We start from the raw sequence: 25,244 nt of genomic DNA on the forward strand, positions 1-25,244 counted from the left end.
CCCCGTACACAGCAGCCCCAGTCTCTCACACAAGCATTCCACTCTTTTCTGATTGGTTGGCCTAGAGCTGGTCTGAGCCACCAAATCACAGAACTCCCTGACAGGCGGAAACTGTGTCACCATCAAAGTCCCCAACTGCTTCTCCCAGTACTACACTCTGATTGGATGGGACTCTGGAGCAGGCTCTGAGGCCCCTGCCTCAGGGACACAGTTTAGAACCAGAACCCTGCCGCCTCCCTGATATCAGGTTTCTCCTAAATGAATTTTTGGCTTGCTCGAACCCGGTCTTTTGTGGTGAATTATTTCCAGATTCTTGTATGTTAACAATATTTCTTATCAACCAGTCCAGGAAAACCCTAAAGATACCAGGGAAAAGGAAACCATGGACCACAAAAGGAAATTTCGGTGGCACCAAATCAGATCGGCACTATTAAAATCTGACCCAGGCACATCTCAGAATCTTGCTTATGCCAAGCCTGTTTCTCCTGGAGAATAACTATGACTTTTTCATCCTTGCAACTCTTATCTCTTATCTGTGAACCCTTACCATGCAGCTTTGCATATGAGAAATGTATAACAGATATTTACAGAATTAAACTAGAAAGAAAAAAAGTTTTGAATATTATTCCTGCCTAAACATTCTTTTCAAAAGTCAAAAAGAAGTCCGTCTATGGGGGAGGGGCTGTCAAGAAGCTTAGTCACTTCAACATCAAACCAGGCTCCACAGGAAGACTCTGTGCCTCTATATAGTGACAGGTAAAAGTTCAACAGATATTACTATCATTAAGTCAGACACATGATGTAAAATCACACCCACAAGCAAAACAGCCATCTAAGGCTAGACTACCGGGCAAGCATCAGTCACAGAGTTCAACGCCCAAGTTAAAAAGAAATTCCACCGAAGCTTCTTTCAGATCTCGGCTGAGGAGGGCTTAGACGTTCTTTAAAGCCAGCTTTGAAGCAACTTTGGCCTTCCTTCCTCCAGCGCCCTGTGCAAAGGCCCTGGAGTTTAAAAACTATAACTACAGAGCACAGCCCATCCCCCACTTGGCACAAGGATCATTAATAAGGGAAGCTATTTAGTCTTCAACGCTTGCTTGACCTTGGATATCTCTTCCTAAAGACAACACCCACCCCCTCTACCCGTAAGACGTGAAGTGTTAGTTGCTCCACTGATACAGGAAACCTTCTGAGGGAAAGACTTGGCCAAAGAGAAGTTCATGATCTGAACCACAGTGGGCAAAAACCCCTTCAAAATCACACAAACAAGCCGAACAGGGTTAACGAAGTTATTCAGTAGGAAGAAAGCTTTGTTTCAGGACCTCACTTGTTCTAAAAATAGTAACAATTAACAGTTCAAATCCAAAAGCTACTTTACAACCTTCAGAAGAGTCATCGAAAGGCCTTGCATCCTTATCTACCCATGTGTGGAATGGGGAAGGACACTGTACTTACCCCTGTTTCAGTAAACTAACCACACACTGGTGCAAATCACAGAAGCTTGGCCTACATTCTACATGCTTTAACTACTTCCTTCTCTTGCCAACTGAACAAAAACTGTTCAGAAGGAAATACATAACATAAGGAGTCTGTTTTCTTTTTCTGCACCTAATACAGAACAGAGGCTCCACCACGTCACTGTGTAGACCTGCTTCGGGTCCAATGACACAGGAGAACGGATCCCATAAACTCTTGGGACATTAAATACTTCTGTCTTCAATCGAGTCCCCTTTTCAAGCGCAATACCACTTTCTAAACCAACCTAGAAGCTCATGTTCCCCATTGACGCAGAGAGTCCTCAAGGATGATGTCAACTCAAACTAGTTGTTATCTTAGACAAGTCATGGTTCCCTCTTCTTCAGAGCCTCTTGAAATGCCAAATTGTTTACTGAAAAAAATATATCATAGCAATGCTGCCTGCCATGCCAATTCAATGCCCAGCTAAAGAAATAAAGTAAACTCAAATGCAAGTTCTACACAGAAACACTGCTGGGGAAACAGCAGCCACACTGCCTATTGGCGAGGCCTTCTGTGGACAGACTGCCAGGAGCTTTTATCTCCAGAAAGGTAGATCCCTGCATCCTTACGTAAAGGTCCCCAAAACAAGTTTGCTCTACTGTTTAGTACCAAAGCACCAGAGGGACATGGGAACCAAGTTCCTCACGGGACATCTGAAATTGTTCAGTTTCATTTAGCCAAAGAAACAAACAGTAAACCCTGCCCTGGTCATCCCAAGTTAATCCCCTCTGGTTTCTCTTCTATCACCATATTAATTGCTTTCTTAATAAAATGCTGCACTAAAATTTGTGAAATCAGATTCTGGCAGAAAGTCAAACCGAAGGAGAAGTCTTCATGGCAGCAACCCGGGCCTACTCAGCCCCTGCCTACCTTACTGTGTTTCTGCTGGTGTCTGGCCTTTGTGTCGAGCACATGATAAGGGCTTTCGGAGTCCTGGTTGATGTAGTACACCAGTCTTGAAGGCAGTGTGATTTCCTTCTGCACTGCACTGCTGGAGCTGGTATTGCTGCTGCTGTTCTGTTGCGATGCATTGTCTTCATTTGCCAGGATTCCCAGGTTTTTCTCTGCAGTTTCATTCCAATGCAGAGCTGGGGGTGGGGGAGTGGGGCAAAAAGCACAAATATACACAAACATACACATAGACATCCAGTAAGTTTGTACATTGTAAAATGCACCTTTCCGTTAATTGCATTAACAAAGTTTTCCTATTTATAAGGAGGTAGGAAGTGGAGAGGCAGAAAAACAAGTGATTGTAACAGTGGGATACTCTGGGTAAGTTAGGAGCCAGGGAAGCTTATACAATCGTGGCTCTATATTATATATTATACTGTAGCCATTGTAGACCTTCCCTAACTAGTCTTCGATCTGAATGTCCCAACTATGAGGGGGCAGGGACAGAAAAGGCTTAGAGAAGAGTCAGCAACTGGACATGCTCAAGGGTCCTGACCCTCATCCCCTCCCTCTTTGGAGGTCAGAGCAATTCAACTGGACCAAGCTCAGCATCCCATCTGGGAGCTAAGAACATTCCTGACATGTCTTGGGGGCTGAATTCATGAACCTTGAATGTAAAGTGATTCTTTCAACAATATATATATGATTTCCTTTTCTTTTTTAACTTTGAGATGAGGGAAAAAACTGTTTTGTCATAAAGGGCTACAGAAGTTGGCAACTTTCCAAATTCTTTTTCTTTTACTTCCAAGGTCAGCTTTCTGCTTTCAGTGACTTCCAATCACCAGTGTGCTCAACACTGTATTATTCTGATTGCTCATTATGACAAGCATTTTGGGAAAACACAGTCAAAGGTCATGCGCAAAGTGTGTCTTGGAGACTTTCATTCTCTGGTCCCCAAAGTATGCCTCCCTCACCTTAATTCCAACAGCAGACACTAAACCTAGTGGGGGATTTGAAGAAACAAGCATTTGCCACTATTATTGCATGCTCCCCGCATTCATAGGAAGGTTCCCCAAAGCAAGAAGCAACTTGCTTGCTCACTGCGTATCCCTGTCCCTGGAAGTTACATAGGGAGCGCTAAAGGACTCAGGAGCCACGAAATAACCTCTGGGTGGAACCCACAGTCACTGGAATGAGTCTTTAGTGAATGCAACAGAAACGGACTTCCAAAAGTGAACTAGCATGAACCTGGGCTTGGGACTGAGAAGGGTGCACAGGTCGACAGAGAGGCGCTCAAAGGCCAGGCTGGGGACCCACACGTCCAGGGTACACGCACCTGCGTGCCCTTCTCTCTCCTCCCAAGGGCCCCATGGAAAAGGCAACGAAAAGGGCACCGGCCATACCCACCACTGGGCGCAGAGGCCCCCCAGGCGCGGGGCCGGGACGAGGCGGCGAGCGCTGGCAGCAGAAGGACGAGGAGCAGGCGGCAGGGTGGCGCGCGGGCCAGCACCGGGCCGGCGGGGCAGCGACAGGGGCCGCGGGAGGCGCCGGCCAGGCTGCAGCCCGCCAGGGGTAGCCGTCGGGAGCTGCTGCCGGGCGGCTTCATGGCTCATCGCTCCCGGGCGCCGGTCCGAGTGACCCGCGAGAGCTCCGGGCTGGGCTGCGGGGCGGCTGCGGGCGGAGCCGGTCACGCCGGCTGGGCGCGCATGCTGCGGCCGCGGGCAGGGGTCAGGGGCCGGGGGCTGGGGGACGTCGGCGCGCCCTCCTCGGCTATTTCCGCCTTTCGGGAAGCGGCCTGCAGAGAGGGTCCCCTCCGCTCAGCCAAATTAGACCCTCCCCAGTGGCTGCACCCTCCCAGTGGCGGGCGCGGCCGCTCCTGTGACTGCGGGGGTTGCTGCCGGGCCTAAGGATGCTGAGGAGGAGCACGGGAGCGAGCGGCGCGGGCACGCGCGGCGCGGGCACGAGACACGGGGACGCGCAGCGCGGTACTGCACCCCACCCTCCGGGAGCGCGCCCGAGCGGGCTTTCGGGTGCGGATGCTGATGCTCTTGCAGATGCTGATGCTGTGGCCCGCATGGACCACACTGCGCATGCTCTGCTGTGGGAGCCCCGGGGAGGTGTGGGGAGAGGGGGGGTGCAGAGTGATACAGCATCCCAGGCAGCATCAAAAGAGATGGTGGCACCTCCAAAGATGGGGGTAGGGGAGAAACAAGCCTACAGTCAGGGTTGAACCCAAAGAGAAAAGTGCAGACGATTCCAGTCCTGGGGTGGGCTTGATCTAACAGCAACTTGCCAAGGAAAACGACCCATCCTCAACACCCACTTCTATACCAACCCTCTCCAGCACAGGGAAAACTGAGTCCACGCATTTTCTTTCTAGAATCTTTATTTACTTCCTTCCCTCAAATAAATATAAAGGGCCGCTGCCGGGGAAGTAAAAATAGCTGTTCTCCTCACAACGAGTGGGATGACAGTGGGAAGCTCTGCGGAGCATCCGCAGGCTTGCCTATATGGGCATAGAGCCACTGGGATCCCTTTGCAGGGTCATAGGTCCTTCCTGCTTGTGCCCATAGGTTTGAGGAAAGCTAAATTCAGAAAGTATGAGGGGCCGTGTCTGGAAAAGAATAAATACGGAGGAGTAGAAACCAATCGTGGCAGCTATCTTGGGAAATCTATCGTCTGTCAACCTACCTTGGCGGTGGACAGACATTTCTGAGAACACATTTCTATTTATGGGCTCCAGTCTTACCTTGTTCAGAGAAAGGGGATACTTTCACTTCTGCCAATTCCCTGGCTTGGGTGGGTTAGTAGCCGCTGCTAATTCTGGTAGTTCAAACTGGAATTCGAGACACGTTTCTACCACCAGACTCCAGTAATACCAGCATTGACATATACACTCTACCAAGGATGGCTAAGCAATAACAGTGGTATCTTATTCCACTATCTGTATTTAAAATAGAGGTAAAATATATACTTGAAGAGGGTCGGGGAGATTTCAAGAAGTTAACCCAAACCCTAAGCATAACTCTAACCCGAACCCAAATCCAAACCCTAACCTGAACCCGAACCCTAACCGTAAACGTAACCCTAAACCTGACCCTAATCCTAAAAAAGAAAACAAGCTAAGCGTCCATCACCATCACGCTGTCAAGACTGTTTGCTGCCTTCTCTGTGCAGCTTCAACACAAGAACTTCCGGAGAGAGACAAGGACGGACGGACAGACCTGCACACAGACCTCAGATTGTTGGGGTGTCGGATATTAATTTTAGCCTTTTCATTGCAAATTTTAGCAGGAGTATTTATGGGACACATCAACTTGTAATTAATATTAACACTACACATACACACACAGAGACTCCGTATGAGGCAGCCACGGTTTTCCTTGTCGTTCACATTGTAGCCCCAAGTCCTAACATGATAATTAAGGCCCAGGGAACTCTCTTGGATAACACGTGATCAGTGAGTCAGGCCGGAGGCTGGGTAGATTACCCAGCACCATGGTGTAGTCAAGCTGCTGAGCGTGTAGGTGTCTTTGCTCCCTAAGGCCAGTATTCCTGCAAAGGTCTTGCTCAAGAGGGCAAGGTGGCTAGGTTGTCCCAACTTGTATTTGTTATACTACGCATCTTGGAAATGAATTTGGGAGAATAAAACCAGAAAGAAGACGGCCAAGGACTTTGAAGGGAGAAGGAAATGGAGGAGAAAGTGTCCCGGCACAGTTATTTCAAAGGCGCATCTCTTAACCGAGCAACGGTCTCTCCATCTGCTCACTAAGTAAACCTACCATCTGAGCTGGGCTGACAGATCATCACTGTTACAACCCACCAGCCTACGCAGGATGCGGTTCCATTCGGTTTCTGATGAGGAGTGGGGATATTTACAAGGAAGGATGCTGATTTATGCTGTGTAGTGGAAAAACAGCATTTATATATAGCAGTGTAATGTTTACAGATGCACTTGGAGGCAAGGCAGGGTCCCCAGCAAGTGAGGCAGGAAATGGGTAAACCACAAGGAAAGGTTATTAATTAGCATTTGCTATTTAACCTCTACTTAAATAAAGGTCAACAGGATCGCATATTCTTTAGTTGCCAATTTATTATATTTATCATTATTCTTATTATTAGTTTAAGATGTTTCATTGTGATGGAGTTTACTTCTGAATAGTCCCATTTTTACCATTGTGGTGTAGGGTAACGACTTTCTTGATTCCTCTCCAATGCCTTGCTCTGCGTTTGCAAATCGGCTTTTCCCTAACAAAACTTAGCAAAAAGAGGTGCTAGGGGTGCAGTGCTCTGACCTAGCATGTGAGAGGCCTTGAGGGTTCCATTCCAGCATTTCACACACACACGCACGCACGCACACACACACACACACACACGCACTCACACAAATCTGCCACTGCAGGTGAGGTTGTCAAAAGACAACTGAATTCAGGTAGCAACAGGAGAGATTCAGCAAGATTGGCTGGAGTTAAGAAAATTAAAGTTTGAGATCAGCCTGGCTCTGGAAACAAAGGTGCACTGGCTGTGGAGGTCTTCGGTGGACCACTGGTACGATCTGGTCAGAGTGGCAGATGTGGGAACTGATTGCTGTGGGGGCTCATGGGGCAAATCAGACCATACAGTATGGACACCAGTGTCTCCAAGCAACCTCCAGACTGGGCAATCAAGTACTTGCAGAAATGGTTCAGCTGGCCTGGACAGGAACGCCACTTGACTGTGGCCTCCCTTTGCCAAAGTCTGCTTGCTGATTTTAAAACCCGTGAGACAATTAAAATGAAATAAAAACAAGAAAAAGTCAAGCCATGGAAATATTAGATTTAGAAAGCACGTGGCCCACAAGGGTCCCAGGAGGGCAGGGTGAAGGAGGTGGAGAAGGAGGGGGTGTGACAGAACAGGCTCAGGAGAACAATTAAAGTGATTTGGCCACGTTGGAAGCTGAGAAAAGGTCTAGGAGACAGTAAGAGCTCAAACAAGAGCAGAGGGGACTGCCGCACAGCTGAGGAGTAACTGGCCTCACAGAGCCGGCTGTGGGTGATGATGTCATATGCTTTTCACGGGCGACGTCACCGGGTCTCATTCTGGTGACTGCGAACACTGAGTAAACAGGTGGAAAACTGTACTAAAGAGAAGAACAACACTCGTTTCTTTCTTAGTCAATGTGTAGAACGAGTGAGCTCTGTTGTTGATATTTTCCACTTATCAGGGGCCAGCACGTTTTCTGGAAAGTATCACTTAGTCAGTATCGTGGGCTCTGTGGGATATGTGGTCTCTGTCACTTATTTTATTCTTAGCAACAGTTTAAAAAATGTAAAAATCAGTGCCAGAAAGTCTTGGTAGGTAAAGGTGCCTGAGTTCAATCCCTGGGAACCACTTGAAGTCAAGAAATGATAGCTACAAGTTGCACTAGGGTTGTGACCTCCACAAATATACTCCACAAACAACCATGCACACTGCACATTCTTCCTCCCTCCCTCCCTCCCTCCCTCCCTCCCTCCCTCCCTCCCTCTTCCCCTCCCTCCGTGTGTGTGTGTGTGTGTGTGTGAACTGAGTGTGTTGAATGATGCATGCCTTAAATCTCAGTATTGCAGAAGCAGAGACAGATGATACCACAGCCGACCTGAACTACATCACAAGTTCCAGACAAGCAAAAATTACATGCAAGGCTCTATCTCAAATACATACGTAAGTGTAATAAAAAATAATCTTCAGGTAATAAAAAATCTAGGCTGCAGGCTCTAACTCACCAGCCCATCATTTTACACAGCAGAATATGTCTGCCTGCACTACACAGTCAAATACACTAAAGTTCATAGTTATAAACTGTACTGTGGCCTGTGGCTTGTGAGTAGAAAAGTGAGGCAGGCAGGTACAACATTTAGTGCTCTATTTTCAAAAGAACCTGGGTCTGGTGAGGAGACTCGGCGGGGAAATAATGTGCTTGCTGCCAAGCCTGACACCTGAGCTCACGGGGTGGAAGAAGAAAACCAACTCCCGAGGGTTGTCCTCTGACATCCACCCGTGTACTATGAAGCGTGCGTGTGTGTTTGTGTGTATAATATATATATATATATATGTTTATATAATATATCTCTGTGTGTATACATGTGTGAATCTGATCACCCTTGTTCAATTGTTTGCTTTCAACCAGTAAGTATCAGCAAGCTGTCACTAACTTCTTCAAAGATGTTCAATACATGAACGAGCTCCTAAGGAAAAAGCATCTCTCCTTTTTGGTGCTAATTCCCAGAACTTAAATGGTGGGACAAGTGTCAGAATTTATTCACCAAAACAAAATAGATGTCAAAACTTTCCTTTATTGTGCCAAACTGTATTTTCTGGAGAGCAAAGAGGTTTGCATGAACATTACAGCCATGAGAAGTCAGAAGACAAGGTAACACACACCGTGACATCCCTTCTGTGAGCCCGTCACTATCGGTGATCTGCCTTTACTCCTCACACTCGGTCCTGGAGTGCAGATGCAGGATAGTGAGTCTGTGCTCCAGACACAACGCAGCACATGGTGTGACCCGAAACATGCGTCTATGGAAAATAAGTCTGCCAGACCACATAACACCTCAGCCTCTGGGTTTATTCCATAAACCAGCATAAAACCAGGAACGGAGGTATACACCTGCAACCCCAGAAGGTGGATGGTAGAGGCAGAGGGGTCAATTCTCAAGGTCATTCTAAGCCACTTAGTAAGTTCGATACTAGCCTACTCTGCATAAGCGTCTACTGGAAAAGCTAGCTGATTAGTTAAAAAAAAAACTTAAAATTTTTAAAGTATGCTAGTATTTATTCTAAAGGATGCCACAGTTTCAGAAGTCACAATGTAACTGACTCCTACACTACTAGGAAAAATAAAAAGAATTTCCTACGAAAGGGACACTGGGGACCATTAAACAGAGAGTCCTGGGAGACTGTGCAGTGCCGCACACCTGGCAGAAGGTACTCCCTGAAAATAATCAGGTTTGAAAGGTTGTTATACCAAATGCAGTTTAACTGGAAATTTCCTGACAGAACACAATTGGAAAAGCAGTTCATCTTCCTCTCACTTGGCAAACACTGGCCTCATGTGTCCCATAGTTCTAGTGTATTTACAAACCACAGCAAAAAGCACCAAACAAGTATGTGCTCTACAAACGTGCTAGGACGCGTTGATTGCCAGGAGCCACTGAGTTGTCAATGATGCTCAAACTCACACTAGGTCCTCCTCACAGAGGAGTTTCTGCAGCCAGGGACTGATGGGCAGGACTAGGGTGGGGAAAACACGACCACTCTTAGACAGAAGCTGAATGTTCTCTGAGAATGTTTGAACTCGAGCCAAAAATTAATGTGCGAATTATAATCCTCCCTTGTACATAATAACAATTGCTGAAAACCTTTAACACAACTTTACTAATGCAATGACTGAGAGAAGAATAAAATGAAATAATAAACAACAAAAACGCAACTTTACTAATTACTGTACATTTATACAATGCAGAGTGTTTTAATCTGTGCCCATCTATGTGATGCTCAACCCCACAGCTTAAGAAGGACATTACTAGTACTCATTTTAGGAGTTCCACCTCGGGTGAGGGGACACCAGGACTTACATGTGTGACCTGACAGTGGTCCTCTACCTGGCTGCATGTTTACTCACCTGAAAAGCTTTTCATCAAAAATTATAGAACATAATATCTTGATATACCTAGCAAAATTGCAGGCCAGTGACAGTTTCCCACTGCAGCCTGGGGCAACCTCGGCAGCCCCTTTTGGAAACCAATGCTGGAATGAAGCTGGGAGTCTAGATTTTGCTGTAGAAAAGAATTTCGTAAACTGTCAGTATGAAACAGTTGAAGTTTATTAGAAAAACGTTTTAACATAGATGTAAGCACATGGGTTCCTAGGAAAGGAGGCTGTCACACCATGTGACATCATGTGACAAGAGCTACAGTATTTTAGGAGTTGACCTAACTGGAGCAATGAGGGGATGAAAAACATGACAGACACACACACAGTGAAGTGGGAATCATGTGGGCTGTATGCGCTAATGAAGACGTACCAGCAGCCCAGACACTCGCTGCCATGTTTATTATATGCCGCTGATCCTGGAGGCAGCTTTAGCTAATCTCAGTAGGAAGTCTACAAGGGAGCAGTCTCGGGTTGCAATCATCTGGGTTGAGGAAGCTTTGGCTTCTCATACACTGTCAACATCTGCACATAGATCAGAGGAAGGCTTTGCTGTTGACCCAGGTTTCTGTCCCACCCGGTCCTTCAGTCATTCAGTCCCACAGAAACACACAGAGGTCTACATTAATCATAAACTAATTGGCCTAGTAGCTCAGGCTTCTTATTAACTCTTATAACTTATATTAGTCCATAATTCTTATCTGTGTTACCCACATGGCTTGGTACCTTTTTCGGCGAGGCAGTCACACCTTGTGTTCTCTGTGTCTGGCTTCCTCTGTGTCTGGGTGACAACTGCAGACTGAAACTTCCCTCTTCCCAGAATTCTTGTTGTCCTGCCTCTACTTCCTGCCTGGTTGCCCCACTTACACTTCCTGCCTGGCTACTGGCCAATCAGCATTTATTTAAAATACAAGTGACAGGGTGTAGACCATTGTCCCACAGTACTTTGCCATTTCCCAAAGCCTGATCCAGGGAAGACTTTGCCATTCCCACGGGTCTGAAGCATTGGGGTCCTCGGCCTGGCCATGCTCATATCAACAGCACACATTCACTCGGGACTTCATCTGCTCCCACAACCATGACGAGAATTCCAAGGAGAAAGTTTCACTTAAGTGTCTTTTATATGTATGTATGTATATGTAATTGTGTGTGTGTGTTTGTACATATAAAAGAAAAATATGTTTATAGGTGGCTTCTGAAGTCATACCTTAAACGGTTGCCAAGATAGGTAGCTGGAAAGGTAAGGTGAAACCTTTTAACAGAAATGGTATATGGTGCAGAGGAGAAACAAGGTGGTGGCGACCCATGCAAAGGCATTAAAGAATCCCAACACTTAGGAGGGAGAGGCAGGAAGATATCTGCTCTGCAGAGTGAGTTCCAGGATAGATAGGGCTAAAAAGAAAAGCCCTTTCTCAACAAAGAAAGACAGGAATGAAGGAGGGAGGGATGGAAGGAAGAAGGAAAGACAGACAGGAAGAGTACAGAGGAAGTTAAAGGGTTTTTAATCAAAAAGTTAATAGTTATCCTTGTTAAATTCCTGGAAAAGGAGGTCATATACTCCCAGGCCTCAGCATGGCTCACTGCTATTTTAACATTCTAATTAGAAAATATGTCTGCACAAAAATAATATAGTTCCTATAGTGGCAACCGTCACAGCAAGTTCTGTTAATTGTTCTATAATTCTTGGCTCTCAGCTGATAGAGACCTCAGTCAGACTTAAAGGAGAGGAGCCCCTGTCTCTTCCCACGTCCTCTTAATTTTCCCTGCCTTTCTAGCCTGTTTCAAATCATTGTTACAGTCAAGCAACTCAACCTATCCATCATCGCACATAGTGAAACATATATTTTGTGTAATAGGAACACCTGAAATCCACCCTTAGTAATTTTCCAGGATGCCCTGCTATGCTACTAACTCTAGTCCAGGTCACACACCAAACCTCTAGACTTATCTAGCCTACCTAAAGCAACTCTGGACCTTGGGGCCTCAATCTCCCCAGTCCTTCCTCTACCTCCTTCCCCTGATAACCACTGGACTCCGTTCACGGGAACGAAGTTATTATTTCTTCTACTGTTCGTGTCTCAAGTCCAAGGGACAAGTTTCGCATCCAATGATACTTGGTCCCCAGTATAGCCATGTTAAGAGGTCACAACCTTGAAGAGATGTGGCTTAGTGGAAGGCAAGTTTGGTGTCTTAGTGCCTGTGAGAAAACATCATGACCAAAAGCAACTTGGGGAGGAAATGGTTTGTTTAGCTTGTACTTCTACATCATAGTCTGTGGTGGTTGGGATGAGAGTGGGCCCCTGGTCTTATGTGTGGTCCCCAGTTAGTGGTACCATTTGGGAAGGATCAGAAAGTATGGTCTTGTTGGAGGCTTCCAAAGCCCTTGCCAGGCCGAGCAGTTCTCATGGGATCCTGACTAGTTACCGATAGTTATAAGCCTGGCCCTCTGTGCTCTCCTCCATGTGTGATGTCATCTGTCCTGGATGTAATATAACCTGAAGTGTGCTTACCAGAATGCCATCATATTGGTTAAATTTTTCAGCCTCCAAAACTGTGAGAAAATAAGCGTCTTTTCTCTATAAAATAGTCTATCTCCGATATTTCAATACAGTGATGGAATTTAATTCAGATGTTCCTTTATTTTTCAGCAATTCTTTTCTTCTTTTTTTCTTACATGTTTTTATTTACTATACATACCAATCACAGTTTCCCCTCCCTCCTCTCTTTTTCTTTCCTCCCCCTACCTCCTATCCACCTACCCCATCTACTCCTCCTCAAAAGGGTGTGCCTCCCATAGGAGTCAACAAAGCCTGAGCTCTTCCCCTGTGTGGGAATAGGTTCCAAAAGCCAGCTCATGCGCCAGGGTCAGGTCCTGATCCCACTACTGGGGGCCCCACAAAAGACCAAGCTACATGACTGCCACCCACATGCAGAGGGCCTAGATGAGTCCCATGCAGACTCCAGAGTCTGTAAGCTCCCATTATCTCAGGCCAGCTGTGTCTGTGGGTTCCCCTGTCATGACCACCCCGGCTCTTACAATCCCTCATCCCTTTCTTCAGCAAGACTCCAGGAGCTCAGCGCAGTGTAGACTGTGGATCCCTGCATCTACTTCCATCAGTTACTGGATGAAGGCTCCCTGTTGACAACTAAGGTAGTCACCAATCTCATTAGAGGAGATGGTCAGTTCAGGCACACTCTCCATGATGGCTAGGAGTCTTAGTGGGGGTCATGCTTATGGGTTTCTGGGAGTTTTCCTGGCACCAGGGGAAAGCTGACTATTACAAACCCTGCTTTTACTGCTAAAGGAACTGAAGTTTGGAGAGATTTCATAACTGTCTGAACTCTAAGAAGCAGACTGGGTTGGGAGCTCACAGTTGCCTAACTCAGAAGTATTAATTCTCAACCACATCATAAGTCTCAAACAGTATCAATCTGTCAAGTGTCATCCTAGGAACATTTCAAGTACTTGAAGAAAGAAAACTAAGTTTGACTCTCTCTCTCTCTCTCTCTCTCTCTCTCTCTCTCTCTCTCTCCTCCTCCTCCTTCTCTATTAGCAATTAATTGTGTTTAAAATTAGAGTTGAAAAAAAATTGATCTTGTATAGTCATTTGACTACCCAAGACAAAGTCCTCAAAAGAACAATAGCATTTGAAATTGTGCACTTAGCTAGAAATACAATCTACATTTTACTTCTAAGATTTTGTTGTTATTGCTGTGCTTGTGTGCACTAGTATGTGCTGTGGGGCATGTGTGGAGGCCAGAGGATAGCTTCGTGGAGTTGCTTCTCTTCTTCCACTTCCGTGGATTCTAGGGCTCAAACTCGGGTCGTCAGACTGTACGGCAAATACGCTACCCTGCTGAGTCTTGTCAGCCCTTAAATTTTATTTTTGTCTATTTAAAACCGCCCTCTTATTTATTCACACACTTCTGTTCTAAATTCTGTTCCTAATTTTATATTAAGGATTTTTGAAATCCAGTCATTATATGTAATTATTTGTAGAATTATGGAACAAAAAACTAATTGTGGCCCAGATGTTTCTTACAACAGAGTTCACCCTACAACATCTTTAGTTACCAGTGAATTTTATCTTTTTTCTAAATTTTAAATTAACCAATATAAGCACCTATTATGTTTTGCTTACTATGATTAATTATAATTTGCAACATTTATTCACCCATCCCAGTAACATTAGCTTTTGGCATATTAAAATGTTTGGATTTCTAAGAAAATAATTATAAAAGCTCAGACCCTCAGCAGAATTCATTAGATGTTTTTATTCTCTTGTTCTAATACAAAAAGACAGACCAGCCCAGAGCACAGGGCATGCTCTTGCATAGTTCCTGCTACTTAGTGCCCTGAGCTGTGCAGACTGGTGCTGAGCTGCTGTGTTACTTCTTGGCGTTGTCATGGGAGTAGATTAGCCATGCCGTGAATACGGACATGCCTCAGAGACGGGAACTGAACAGCAGAAACCAGCAACTGCTTCTCCAGCAGAAGATAAATCCCTGGACTGCCCGGACGTCTCCCACTTCTAAGACTTCTCCTTTGTTATTTTGATAAGTTATCAAAAAGAATGCATGATAAAATGTCCTTTCTTGTAGGAAACACTCTCTTCACATGGACTAAGTGTTTGGGTGAACTAAGATAAATTGTAAAAGGATTTTTCCCAGGCAGGGTTACATGGCCAGAAATTAGGATAAGAGTCTTAATGTCAAAAATACGTTTTGGAAAAAGTAATCTAAGCTGTTTATAAATAAACAAACACGCGTCCCACCTCCAAACATCACTGCACACATAGATTGATATCCAAATGACAGCTGGCAATAACACACACACATACAGTCATATACACACAACATAGACTTTCAACTTAGATTTTGGAAACAGACAATCCTGAAATGAAAGAACATCTTAAAGTGCCGACAAAACAATGTTTTGGACCAAATAGAAAAGACATTCAAATTTGCACCCAGCCTTGGTATATAAGCCCTAGCGAAGGGCTGGGTGCTGACCAAAAGAAGGCATTATAAATGGCTCACTGGGAGCAACCTGAAATGATAAGAACCAAACACCTGGTACAATGCAGAATGGGAGAAGTCCATTCCAAAGCCTTCGAAATCATGGCCCGTGTTAGTAAGGTGACGACAACCATTCTAAACCTGAACTATGTTAATGTGGAATTAGCATCTGAAATTTTAGAGAGTATTTTTGAGGGAATGTTAATAACAAGCAGGTCCATAAATTGATATGTAGCGGGCCCTTCTCGTAACTTTCTTGGCCACATACCCCTTCGCTTTTGAAAATACTTTAGGAAATAGGACCCCAAGCCCACATCTCTATCTCATTGTCTTTTTCCTCCTGAAACCCAGTCGCTGCTCATTCTCTTTGCCAGACTCAGTGTGGACAATAAACATCTTTAATTATGAGTTTGTTTGCTTTTCTTAAGTTTCTACTTTTGTAATCTTTAAAGCTGGCAGTACTAAGAAACACGTGTGTCCTTCTCCTGGATGCGAAGGCCAGCAGCGCTGTCTCTGTTTTCAGAAGGTGAGAATGACATCTTCGTAGTGAACACCGCAAGGCTCCTACCTGGGAGACTGCGTCTATTATTCCTAAACCCAGACACTTTGGGAATGAGACAAATGCTACAAACATTGTCAGAACACGGGGCATAAAGTAGGAATGCCTTGGGCAAACTGGGACACAGAACCCCTGTAGACCTTCTTAAGCCAAAGACACTGTCTGATAGCAAATGTTCCTGTGTTTGCTTCTGGACCCAGCGTTTGATATCTCGGGGTCTGATGCTAAGAAGAAAATTCTTCTCTTTCATTATAATACTAGGGTTAGTTCAACGCTGTCTTTAATATTGCCAGTTGTTACTAGGAAAGGGTTTGCCAGCCAGCTGCTATGGGTGCCAAAGCAAAAACATAGAGTCCTGAACAGGCACAGTGGGCACAATGGACAGCAAATAAAAGTACCAAAAGCCTAGGTCAATCAAGTCCCTGATAAACAGTGAATCGTGTCTTGGTTGTAAAGATTACACAACAGGCAAAGGTGCTTTGCTGAGCTTGATGCCTTAGATCCCACTGTTTCAAGGAGAGAACCTGCCGCGGACCGTCCCTCTTGGAGACCACTATCCACGGGAGAACAGGGTGAAGGATAGGATAGCCAGGATACGACGCAAGGGAATGACAGACAGACACACTGGTAGTGAAAATCTGCTGCAATTTTACTTCTGCAAAGCTTCAGTTTATGTACAAAACAGATCAAAGAACTTGGCAGGCTCACTGCATCACCCCATTCAGGGTTCCAGACATAAATCAAGGCTAAGCATAATCAAAATAGAACTCCTTCTACGTGCTCAAGGTGTTGGCAAGGACTTTTAGTTTTGTCTCTTAGAATTCTGTCTCACACCACTAACCATATTCTACCGTGGGGGACTAGTTCTCAGAGTCCTGGGTCTAGCTTTTGTCTATATAGTCTTTTATTCTTCTGTTTTATTATTAATAAAGTTTCCAAGGCTCATGTGGCGTGGGGCATGCTTCAGTTCCTCAAGGACTGCTTAAAGAACGGTGGGGCCGAGCCAAGGACATACTTTGATTTCTTGGTGAGCAGTCAGCTGAAAACAGGAAAGATAAGAAATACAGAGAAAGATCATGCAGGGTGCCAGGAGGGCTCGCTCTCAAGGCCATTTCCAGATACGAGATCTGCCTAAGGCATCAGGTCCTATCTTGACCACTGATTGCCAGGGGACCACCTGGGGCTTCGCTCCAGGAAGCTCTAACCCCAATCCTTCAGCAGGCGAAAGCCAGCGCAGAGGCATTTTGTCACTACACGGCAGTCACTGCTGTGGACGTGGCAGGTCTCCCTTTTTTATTTTTAAAATGAAGCTCGAACACCTCCTGTTTCACTGCCTGTAATGAAGAAAATAAGCACTTTAAGAGACAGGGGAATAAAAAGATGACCAATACTATCAAGAGTATAATTACTCCAATGAATACAAAGTACTGCACCCAATCTAAGGGATTAAGGCTCTTAAGTCCACGTTCCAATTGCGAAGCCAAATCTTGCAGTCCCCCTAATTGTAAATGAGATTGACTCATAGCAGAAATATCCTTTTGTAATGCGGCTAGATCATGAGTAATATCGTTATCCCGCCACAATCCCTGTAGGTGAGCCTTAACTTTATCCCATGGCTGTGAAGTGTTATAAGGTAGTGGTGTGACACAGATTGATTTAAAATCATCGTGACAACGTGTTGATAGAGTTGTTTTTAAATTAGCAATGTCCTGACCAAGAACGAGCACTACTTCCTCTAGCACATTTAATTTTGCTTCCAACTTCTTATCTATAGCTTCTTGTTCTAATAATGCTGAAGTAATATTTTTATTCAAAGCATTCACATAATGGGCAGTATGAATTTCCTGCACCAGGGCTGTAGTAGCCACAGCAAAGGTGGTTAATATAGAAATTAATGTTGTAATTCCCAAAATTAATACTGCTACAAATCGCTTTGGCCTAATCAACTCATTTAGAGTGTTTAAAACCTGCATAGCAGAATTATCATACCAGGGATCATTCCCCAAATCTACAGGCAACATCACAAAAGGAGGGCGTCTAACAATGATCATAGTACCTAACTCTTTTTGTTCTGCCGATGTTATACAATTGGTCAATTTACAGGAATGACAAACTATTTTATACGACTTCCCTTCCTGAGAAATATTCACAAAAGTTGCCTGAGCTAACAGCAATGCATTAGGATATGCTATACAGGCTTTCAGTCCGACAGGTTCAGATTTTGTATGATTGGGCTTCTTTTCCAGAAACATATTGGCTGCAGCAACCAGTCTAAAAAGATCAGTATGTTTCCTTGTCTTATTTTCATGTTTTGCAAACCAGTAGGGTTCTACAAATCCTGGAGAAAACCATCGCCTAAGTGGCTCTCCTAATCCAGTCCACGCATAATTGTGGTACTTGTCTTTATGGGTATCAATGTAATCTTCATAAAGTCCTTTGCCATTGCTCCTTTTAACCCCTGAATTAGAATTTGAATAGTCCCATATCTCATAATCATAATCAACAGGCCTAACCCACATCGCAGAATCCGAAAAGCCACAAGCTAGCCATGTAGGAAACTTAGACAAAGAAGAGTCCCAAAATTGATTCTTGTCTCTATATTTTCCTATACAGGGATCTATAGGTAGATCATGAACTTTCGTAAAGTTGTCATGATAATTAGGATTTCCCAAGGTCTGCATCTGAATCTCCCACATCCATCTCCTACCTGCATTCTCTTTGTCTGGCCCGTCAGTGAGAAAAGTACTGTAGCGTGTACTCAGGCAACCCGAAGGCACTCTCCCTTGAAGCGAAATGCAGATCGGAAGCGAGTCTGCCCTTCCCTCAAAGGTTATAAGAGAGGACAAACCAGTTCGTGCGTCAGAATCCTGAGCACCACCCATTCTCACTGAATCATTGGTTAACACTTTCAAAGGCTCAGGATCTAACCACCCCACGGGTTGCAAGATAGGGGGATTCGGGACATACGCCCAGTAGGAAACTCCCTCCACCCTTTGGGGAGCAGAGATAATGGCCAAAAAGGCGAGGAAATACATAGACGCTGTCAGGGATTTTCCTTGTTCAGTGAGCAGCTGTTTCGCTTCTCGTGTCAGATGACGAATCTTCGTCCATGTTATTTCTGCCGTGGGCCGGCTTAGTTTCATTTTCTTCATTTGCTGCTGGAGCTGCTTTTTCTGCTTCCGCCACCGTCTTTTCCTTCTTCTGCTTTGCAACAGCAGGTCGGATGAGGCGATCTGGGATCCAGATGGGGGAGTCGGCATTCTGTGGAAACACACAAGCATACCCTCGTCCCGAGGTGATTAGAACATCCGGCCCCTTCCAGAGGCCGGAAAGGAGATCTTTCCACATTACTAGTGGCAATGGAGATTGTCTTCTATCCTTGTTCCAGTGCCTTATTGCAGCACTATTTTGTTGATCATTTATATTTAAATGATTTAATGTAAATAAACTGTGTGACAACACATGATGAGGAGTATAATACTTGTTGGCTTGCTGTAGCCTCTGTATTTGCATCTTCAAGGTTTGATGGGCCCTTTCAATAATCCCTTGTCCTTGTGGATTGTAAGGGATTCCTGTGACATGTTGAATATGCCACTGCATACAAAACTGCTCAAATGCTTTGGCAGTATATGCTGGCCCATTATCTGTCTTGATCTGTGAGGGAATACCCATTACTTGAAAACTCTGAATAAGATGCTGAATCACATCTTTTACAGCTTCCCCTGTTCGGGCTGAAGCATGTATGAAATGAGAATAAGTGTCTATGACCACATGGACATAACACAATTTTCCAAAGGATGGAACATGAGTCACATCCATTTGCCAAATAACATTAGCCTTTAAACCTCTAGGGTTCACTCCCATTTTTAAGGGATGGTAGGCAACTGGGCAATGCTGGCATTGCTTTACTATTTGCCTAGCTTGTTCTCTGGTAATATGAAACATTTGTTTCAAAGCCTTTGCATTCTGATGATGTAAGGCATGACTCTCTTGTGCTTCTTGCATTGAAAAGACACCTTGAGACCGAGTTAATAAATCAGCCATAGTATTTCCCTGTGCTAGAGGGCCTGGAAGACCTGAATGACCACGTATGTGGCCTATGAAAAACTTCTCTTTCCTTTGGTGTACAAGCATTTGTAATCTTTGTAACAAAGGTAATATAGGTGATTTCCCTGACAAAAGGGCAGTTTCCAATGCTGGAAACAAATTAACTACATATTTAGAATCTGTGTATAAATTAAAAGGCTGCTGAAATGTCATGAAGGCTAAAATTACTGCTCTTATTTCAGTCTGCTGGGCAGAAGTCTGCTCTCCTTCTTCCCAGTATGAGCCATGATGATATGTATAAACTGCAGCCCTTCCAGTGGAAGAACCATCTGTGAAGATTAATATCGCTTGATCTAGAGGTTCTGATGAATACCAGATAGGAAACACAATTTCCACGGTCTTAGCAAATTCTATGAGAGGATGTTTGGGGTAGTGATATTCTATCTGACCTGTATAATTTTGTAAAGCCAAAATCCAATCTTCATTATTTTGTAATAATAAGTCTACTTGAGCCTTCTTATAAGGAGTTATTATAAAATGTGGCTCTCGTCCAAATAGTTCTCTAGATCTAATTCTACCTTTTATAATTAAAAGGGAGCACAAATAAGGAAAGTCAGCCAACATTTTTGCCTGAGTATGTGGTAAATGTAACCATTCCAATACTCCGTGTTGCCACAAACAGGCAGTGGGAGTATAAGCGGTTGGAAACACCAGCAGGCCCCATCTATCTTGATAATTTATTTGGTGAACCCTGGCACAGGCAATGGCTTCCTCAACAATATGTAATGCATTTAATGCTTCTTGGGTTAATTGCCTAGGCGACTTAGGATTTGCGTCCCCATGAAGTATAGAATAAAGAGGGCTTAAAGTCCCAGTGGTAATTTTTAAATAAGGTCTTAGCCAATTGATATCTCCTAACAGCCTTTGAAAATCATTTAATGTTTTCAATTTATCTCTTCGAATTGACAATTTTTGTGAACTAATATAATTAGTGCCTATAGTTTGTCCTAAGTAGCTCAATGGTCTGTCACGCTGAACTTTATCAGGGGCAATAACAAGTCCATACTGGGTTAATTTATAAATGGCTTGTGTTAAAATTTTTTCAACTGTCCTTTGTTCTGGATGAGCCAGAAGGATATCATCCATGTAATGCATTATATAGGCTTCCTTAAATTCCTGCCTGACCTCCTGCAGGGCCTGAGCTACGAATTTCTGACACAATGTTGGAGAATTCTTCATCCCTTGAGGCAAGGTGACCCATTGATATCTTTTAAAAGGCTGCCTAAAATTCACTGAAGGTACACTAAAGGCAAAACGTTCACTATCTTCAGGATGCAAGGAAATGGTAAAAAAGCAATCCTGCAAATCTATAATAATAATCTTCCATTCTTGAGGTATGGCTACTGGTGATGGAAGCCCAGGTTGCAAGGGCCCCATATCCTTCATGACTGCATTTACGGCTCGGAGATCCTGTAACAATCTCCATTTTCCCGACTTTTTCTTTATAACAAATACAGGAGTATTCCAGGGACTGTTGGATTCTACTATATGACCCTTGTTTAGTTGTTCTTGCACCAGCTGCTCAAGAGCCTGTATTTTTTCTTCTGTTAGGGGCCACTGACTCACCCAAACCGGCTCTTGAGTCAGCCATTCTATTTTATCTGCATATAATTTTTCCGCAGTGGCCCCTATGTAAAATACTGCTCATTAAGGTTATCTGAAGTAACCAGTTTAACATTCATGGAATCCAGCAAATCTCTCCCCCAGAGTGTGAATGGTAAGGAGGGTAAAACATATGGTTGGATATGTCCTGTTTTTCCTTCATCTTCCCACTTAAGAATCATGGAACTTTGCATAACTCCTGAGGCTGATCCCAATCCAAGCAAAGATGATCCCGTCTTATGTATCGGCCAAGAGTTTGGCCAGTCCCTGCTAGAAATACATGTCCTGTCAGCCCCAGTATCCATGAGACCCCTTATCTTTTTACCATTTATTTTAATAGTTTTAAATGGTCTCTCATTGAGTTCCTTAACCCAGAAGATCCCTTCAGTAGATCCAAACTGCCCTTCACCTCTTTGTTCTTTTAATATTTTATTGGGTAAATTAATGTATGGTAATAGCAATAACTGTGCTATACGTTGTCCTTTGTGTATTTGTATAGTTTCAGCCAAGGGCCGAAGCATCACTTTAATGTCATTTTGGGTATCTGCATCAATTATTCCTGGAAGAACCTCAAAGTTCTTCTGGTAGTTAGAGCTTCGCCCTATGATTAGTCCCACTGTCTGAGGGAGGAGTGTCCCAGAAACCTTAGTAGGAACTAAGGCCACTCCATCCCATTTGGAGAGGAGCAAGTCCTCTGAGCTTGCTAGATCTAGTCCAGCACTTCCTGGAGTAGCTCTAGGCAAATCATGAATAGTGAATTCTGATGCCTCAGGGTTTAACATGCCCTGGGACGGAGAACCTTCTTCTCCCTTGGGTGTCGGGTTAGGAGAACACCCCTGTTCTAGTTTTTTGACTCTTTAGGTTCTTCCTCTCCTTCTTTAGTGAGAGGTGAACCATCTTTATGATATTTTGAGTTACACTCATTACTCCAATGTTTTCCCTTTTTGCACCGAGGACATATGCCCGGTAAACTTTTTCGTCCTGAGCTTTTGGATTTCTTGCAATCCCTTTGAATGTGCCCAGGTTTTCCACAATTATAACAAGTAGGAGTGGTGATGCCTTTTGCACCCCCTCCATATGTCTTTTTTACATAGGCGCTAAATCTTTGTCCTTTCATTGCAGCTGCATAGGCCATTCCTTGAACGACCGCTGGTGAGGCATCCATACATGCTTTGATATAATCACTTAATGTCCCTGTCTGTCTTAGAGGTCGAATAAGATCTTGACAAAGAGCATTGGCATTTTCCCATGCTAATTGTTTCAATAGCATATCTGTTCCTTCCGAAGGAGGCAGCATTCTGGTGACTGCCTCCTCTAACCTGGAAATAAAGTCCTGATAGGATTCTTCATTCTTTTGCCTAATGCTAGCCAATGCTCCACCCTTGGTTCCGGGAGGTGGGAGCTTGCGCCATGCCAAAACGGCATTACCAGTTATTATTGTCAATATATCACGTGGGATTTTTACCTGATCTTGGGGAAGAGCATAGTCATCTGTGCCCATCAACATGGACATTGTTGGCTTAGGGCCTCTCTTCTTTATAGATTGAACTATAGAATCTTTACATTTATCTTCATATTCAGTACGCCAGAGAATGTAATCTCCTGGACTTAATGTGGCTTTGGCAGTTTGCATCCAGTCATGAGGAGTGAGCCAAAGGCTTGCGACCATATCCAAAACCTGTAAGGTATAGGGGGCAGAAGGCCCCAGACTTTTAACAGCACTTTGCAATTCTTTAAGAGTTTTAAGGGGCATAGGCTCCCATATGGGCTCATCGTTATCTCCAATTTCTGTAACAGGAAATATCCCCAAGGAAGTATCACCTGTTTTACGTGCCTCAGCCAGCGCTCCCTGAAAACCTACAGGAGGTAGGGGGCGGCTGCGTGGCTTTGGAACAGGTTTTCCTTTTGTGATATTCCCAATTGCTGCCCTTACTGGAGGATCAGTGTGGTCTCTAAAATCATCCTCCCATTCTGTTTCCTCCTGCTGATCATCCAGACCCCAGTCGCCATCAAGATCATTCCTTGCTAAGGGCTGATGAGATGAGGCGAAGGGGGGAGCAGAAGGTTTTAATGGTCTCTTTTCTTCCACGTCCCCCTCCTCTTCCCCAACTTCACTATAGATAGGAGAAGCAGCTCCCGTTTCAGAGGCAGTGTCACGACACAAGCCTTCAAAGGGGGAAATTTCCGACAGCAGTTCTCGGATCTGAAACCATATTTGATAAGCATAGGTAGGTAAAGTTTTTTCCCCATTCTCACGCACATAGCGCCTCATTTCCTTACCCACACGCTTCCATTCATCTAGCGATAAGGTCCCTTCCTCCGTGAACCAAGGGCTGACCTTTTTCAGGAACTTGGTAAAAGTTACCATGTCGTCTTCTGCGACCTGAAATCCTGCTTTGGCTAACTGTCGCCGCAGCATAATTACCATCATTTTATCGCTCTTAGTCATATGTTGCCCCATGGTTCCCTTATACTTAGATTACTCACACTTAACCGGTGATCCTTTACCGGCGAACCTGCAGCGTCCTGGTGAGAGTCGTTCCTGACTATTGGAAAGAAAAAGAGAAGGGGGAAAAGCTTACCTATCCTTCACGTCCCTGTTCCGAGCGCCACCTGCCGCGGACCGTCCCTCTTGGAGACCACTATCCACGGGAGAACAGGGTGAAGGATAGGATAGCCAGGATACGACGCAAGGGAATGACAGACAGACACACTGGTAGTGAAAATCTGCTGCAATTTTACTTCTGCAAAGCTTCAGTTTATGTACAAAACAGATCAAAGAACTTGGCAGGCTCACTGCATCACCCCATTCAGGGTTCCAGACATAAATCAAGGCTAAGCATAATCAAAATAGAACTCCTTCTACGTGCTCAAGGTGTTGGCAAGGACTTTTAGTTTTGTCTCTTAGAATTCTGTCTCACACCACTAACCATATTCTACCGTGGGGGACTAGTTCTCAGAGTCCTGGGTCTAGCTTTTGTCTATATAGTCTTTTATTCTTCTGTTTTATTATTAATAAAGTTTCCAAGGCTCATGTGGCGTGGGGCATGCTTCAGTTCCTCAAGGACTGCTTAAAGAACGGTGGGGCCGAGCCAAGGACATACTTTGATTTCTTGGTGAGCAGTCAGCTGAAAACAGGAAAGATAAGAAATACAGAGAAAGATCATGCAGGGTGCCAGGAGGGCTCGCTCTCAAGGCCATTTCCAGATACGAGATCTGCCTAAGGCATCAGGTCCTATCTTGACCACTGATTGCCAGGGGACCACCTGGGGCTTCGCTCCAGGAAGCTCTAACCCCAATCCTTCAGCAGGCGAAAGCCAGCGCAGAGGCATTTTGTCACTACACGGCAGTCACTGCTGTGGACGTGGCAAGAACCAACCCCAGAAAATTGTTTTCTGACTTTCACATGTGGCACACACACAATCACACACAAATAAGTAAACAAATACAATCAAAAATGTATTTGGATCTAAAATTCAGGCTTGCTAAGTTCCTATATTCTCATCAGGCTGTCCAACTTTCCAGGTAATATACTCTTGAACATAAGGCATTCAAAACCGGCCTCGGCTGCTTGGTGAGTTCAAGTCCAGCTTGGTTACATCGACACTCCCTCAAACAAACAACCCCCCCCCCCAAAAAATTGATGAATGTGTTTAGAGCAGTATCAGTAGTGATTTCATGTGGACAGAAATGACCCAGGAATAAAATAAGGATTTTCTGAAAGAATGGAGCAGAGGAAGATGAGCGACCTTCCACATGGCAAGCCATTGCTTGTCTGTCTTATTAGAAGCCAGGGAAGGATAGAGAGATGGCTCTGTAGTTGATCACATTCAGCTCTTGCAGAAGACTGGAATTAGATTCTCAGAACTCAAAT

The 25,244-nt window shown here is 44.5% G+C and overlaps 2 protein-coding genes across 10 annotated transcripts in view; both read right to left on the reverse strand.

Moving 5' to 3' along the window:
* Positions 1–4,318, reverse strand: part of Adam23 (ADAM metallopeptidase domain 23) — a 156,354-nt gene extending 152,036 nt beyond the window's left edge. For all 9 annotated transcript variants that reach the window (XR_007593978.1, XM_050154276.1, XM_050154278.1 and 6 more), the window contains exons 1-2: positions 3,817–4,318; positions 2,389–2,606 (exon numbers count right to left, since the gene is read on the reverse strand). Coding sequence is in view for 8 of the 9 variants with exons in the window: in XM_050154276.1 (XP_050010233.1) it covers positions 2,389–2,606; positions 3,817–4,015 (417 nt within the window). In the remaining variant the exon portion in view is untranslated. The remainder of the gene's footprint in view (positions 1–2,388; positions 2,607–3,816) is intronic.
* A 10,755-nt stretch (positions 4,319–15,073) lies between these two features.
* LOC126508794 (endogenous retrovirus group K member 25 Env polyprotein-like) lies at positions 15,074–24,735 on the reverse strand. The gene is made up of 3 exons (XM_050154201.1): positions 23,953–24,735; positions 16,981–18,922; positions 15,074–15,133 (listed from the first exon to the last, which is right to left on the reverse strand). Exons 2-3 carry the CDS (start codon positions 18,919–18,921, stop codon positions 15,074–15,076), a joined length of 2,001 nt encoding a protein of 666 aa, XP_050010158.1. The 5' UTR covers position 18,922; positions 23,953–24,735.
* Between the last annotated feature and the right edge of the window lie 509 nt (positions 24,736–25,244).

This window comes from Alexandromys fortis, unplaced genomic scaffold, assembly GCF_014885135.2.
Source record: "Alexandromys fortis isolate MF-2015 unplaced genomic scaffold, M_Fortis_MF-2015_v1.1 scaffold_40, whole genome shotgun sequence".
Classification (NCBI taxonomy): Eukaryota; Metazoa; Chordata; class Mammalia; order Rodentia; family Cricetidae; genus Alexandromys; species Alexandromys fortis.

What these genes read in the sequence shown, in the direction of transcription:
- LOC126508794 (XM_050154201.1), bottom strand. Translation starts at nt 18,921, where the DNA reads ATGCCGACTCCCCCATCTGGATCCCAGATCGCCTCATCCGACCTGCTG. An exon ending in TACAGGCAGTGAAACAGGAG is followed by an intron (nt 15,134 to 16,980) that starts GTGTTCGAGCTT and finishes TTATCATTTCAG; the next exon opens with GTTGCTCCCAGTGAGCCATT.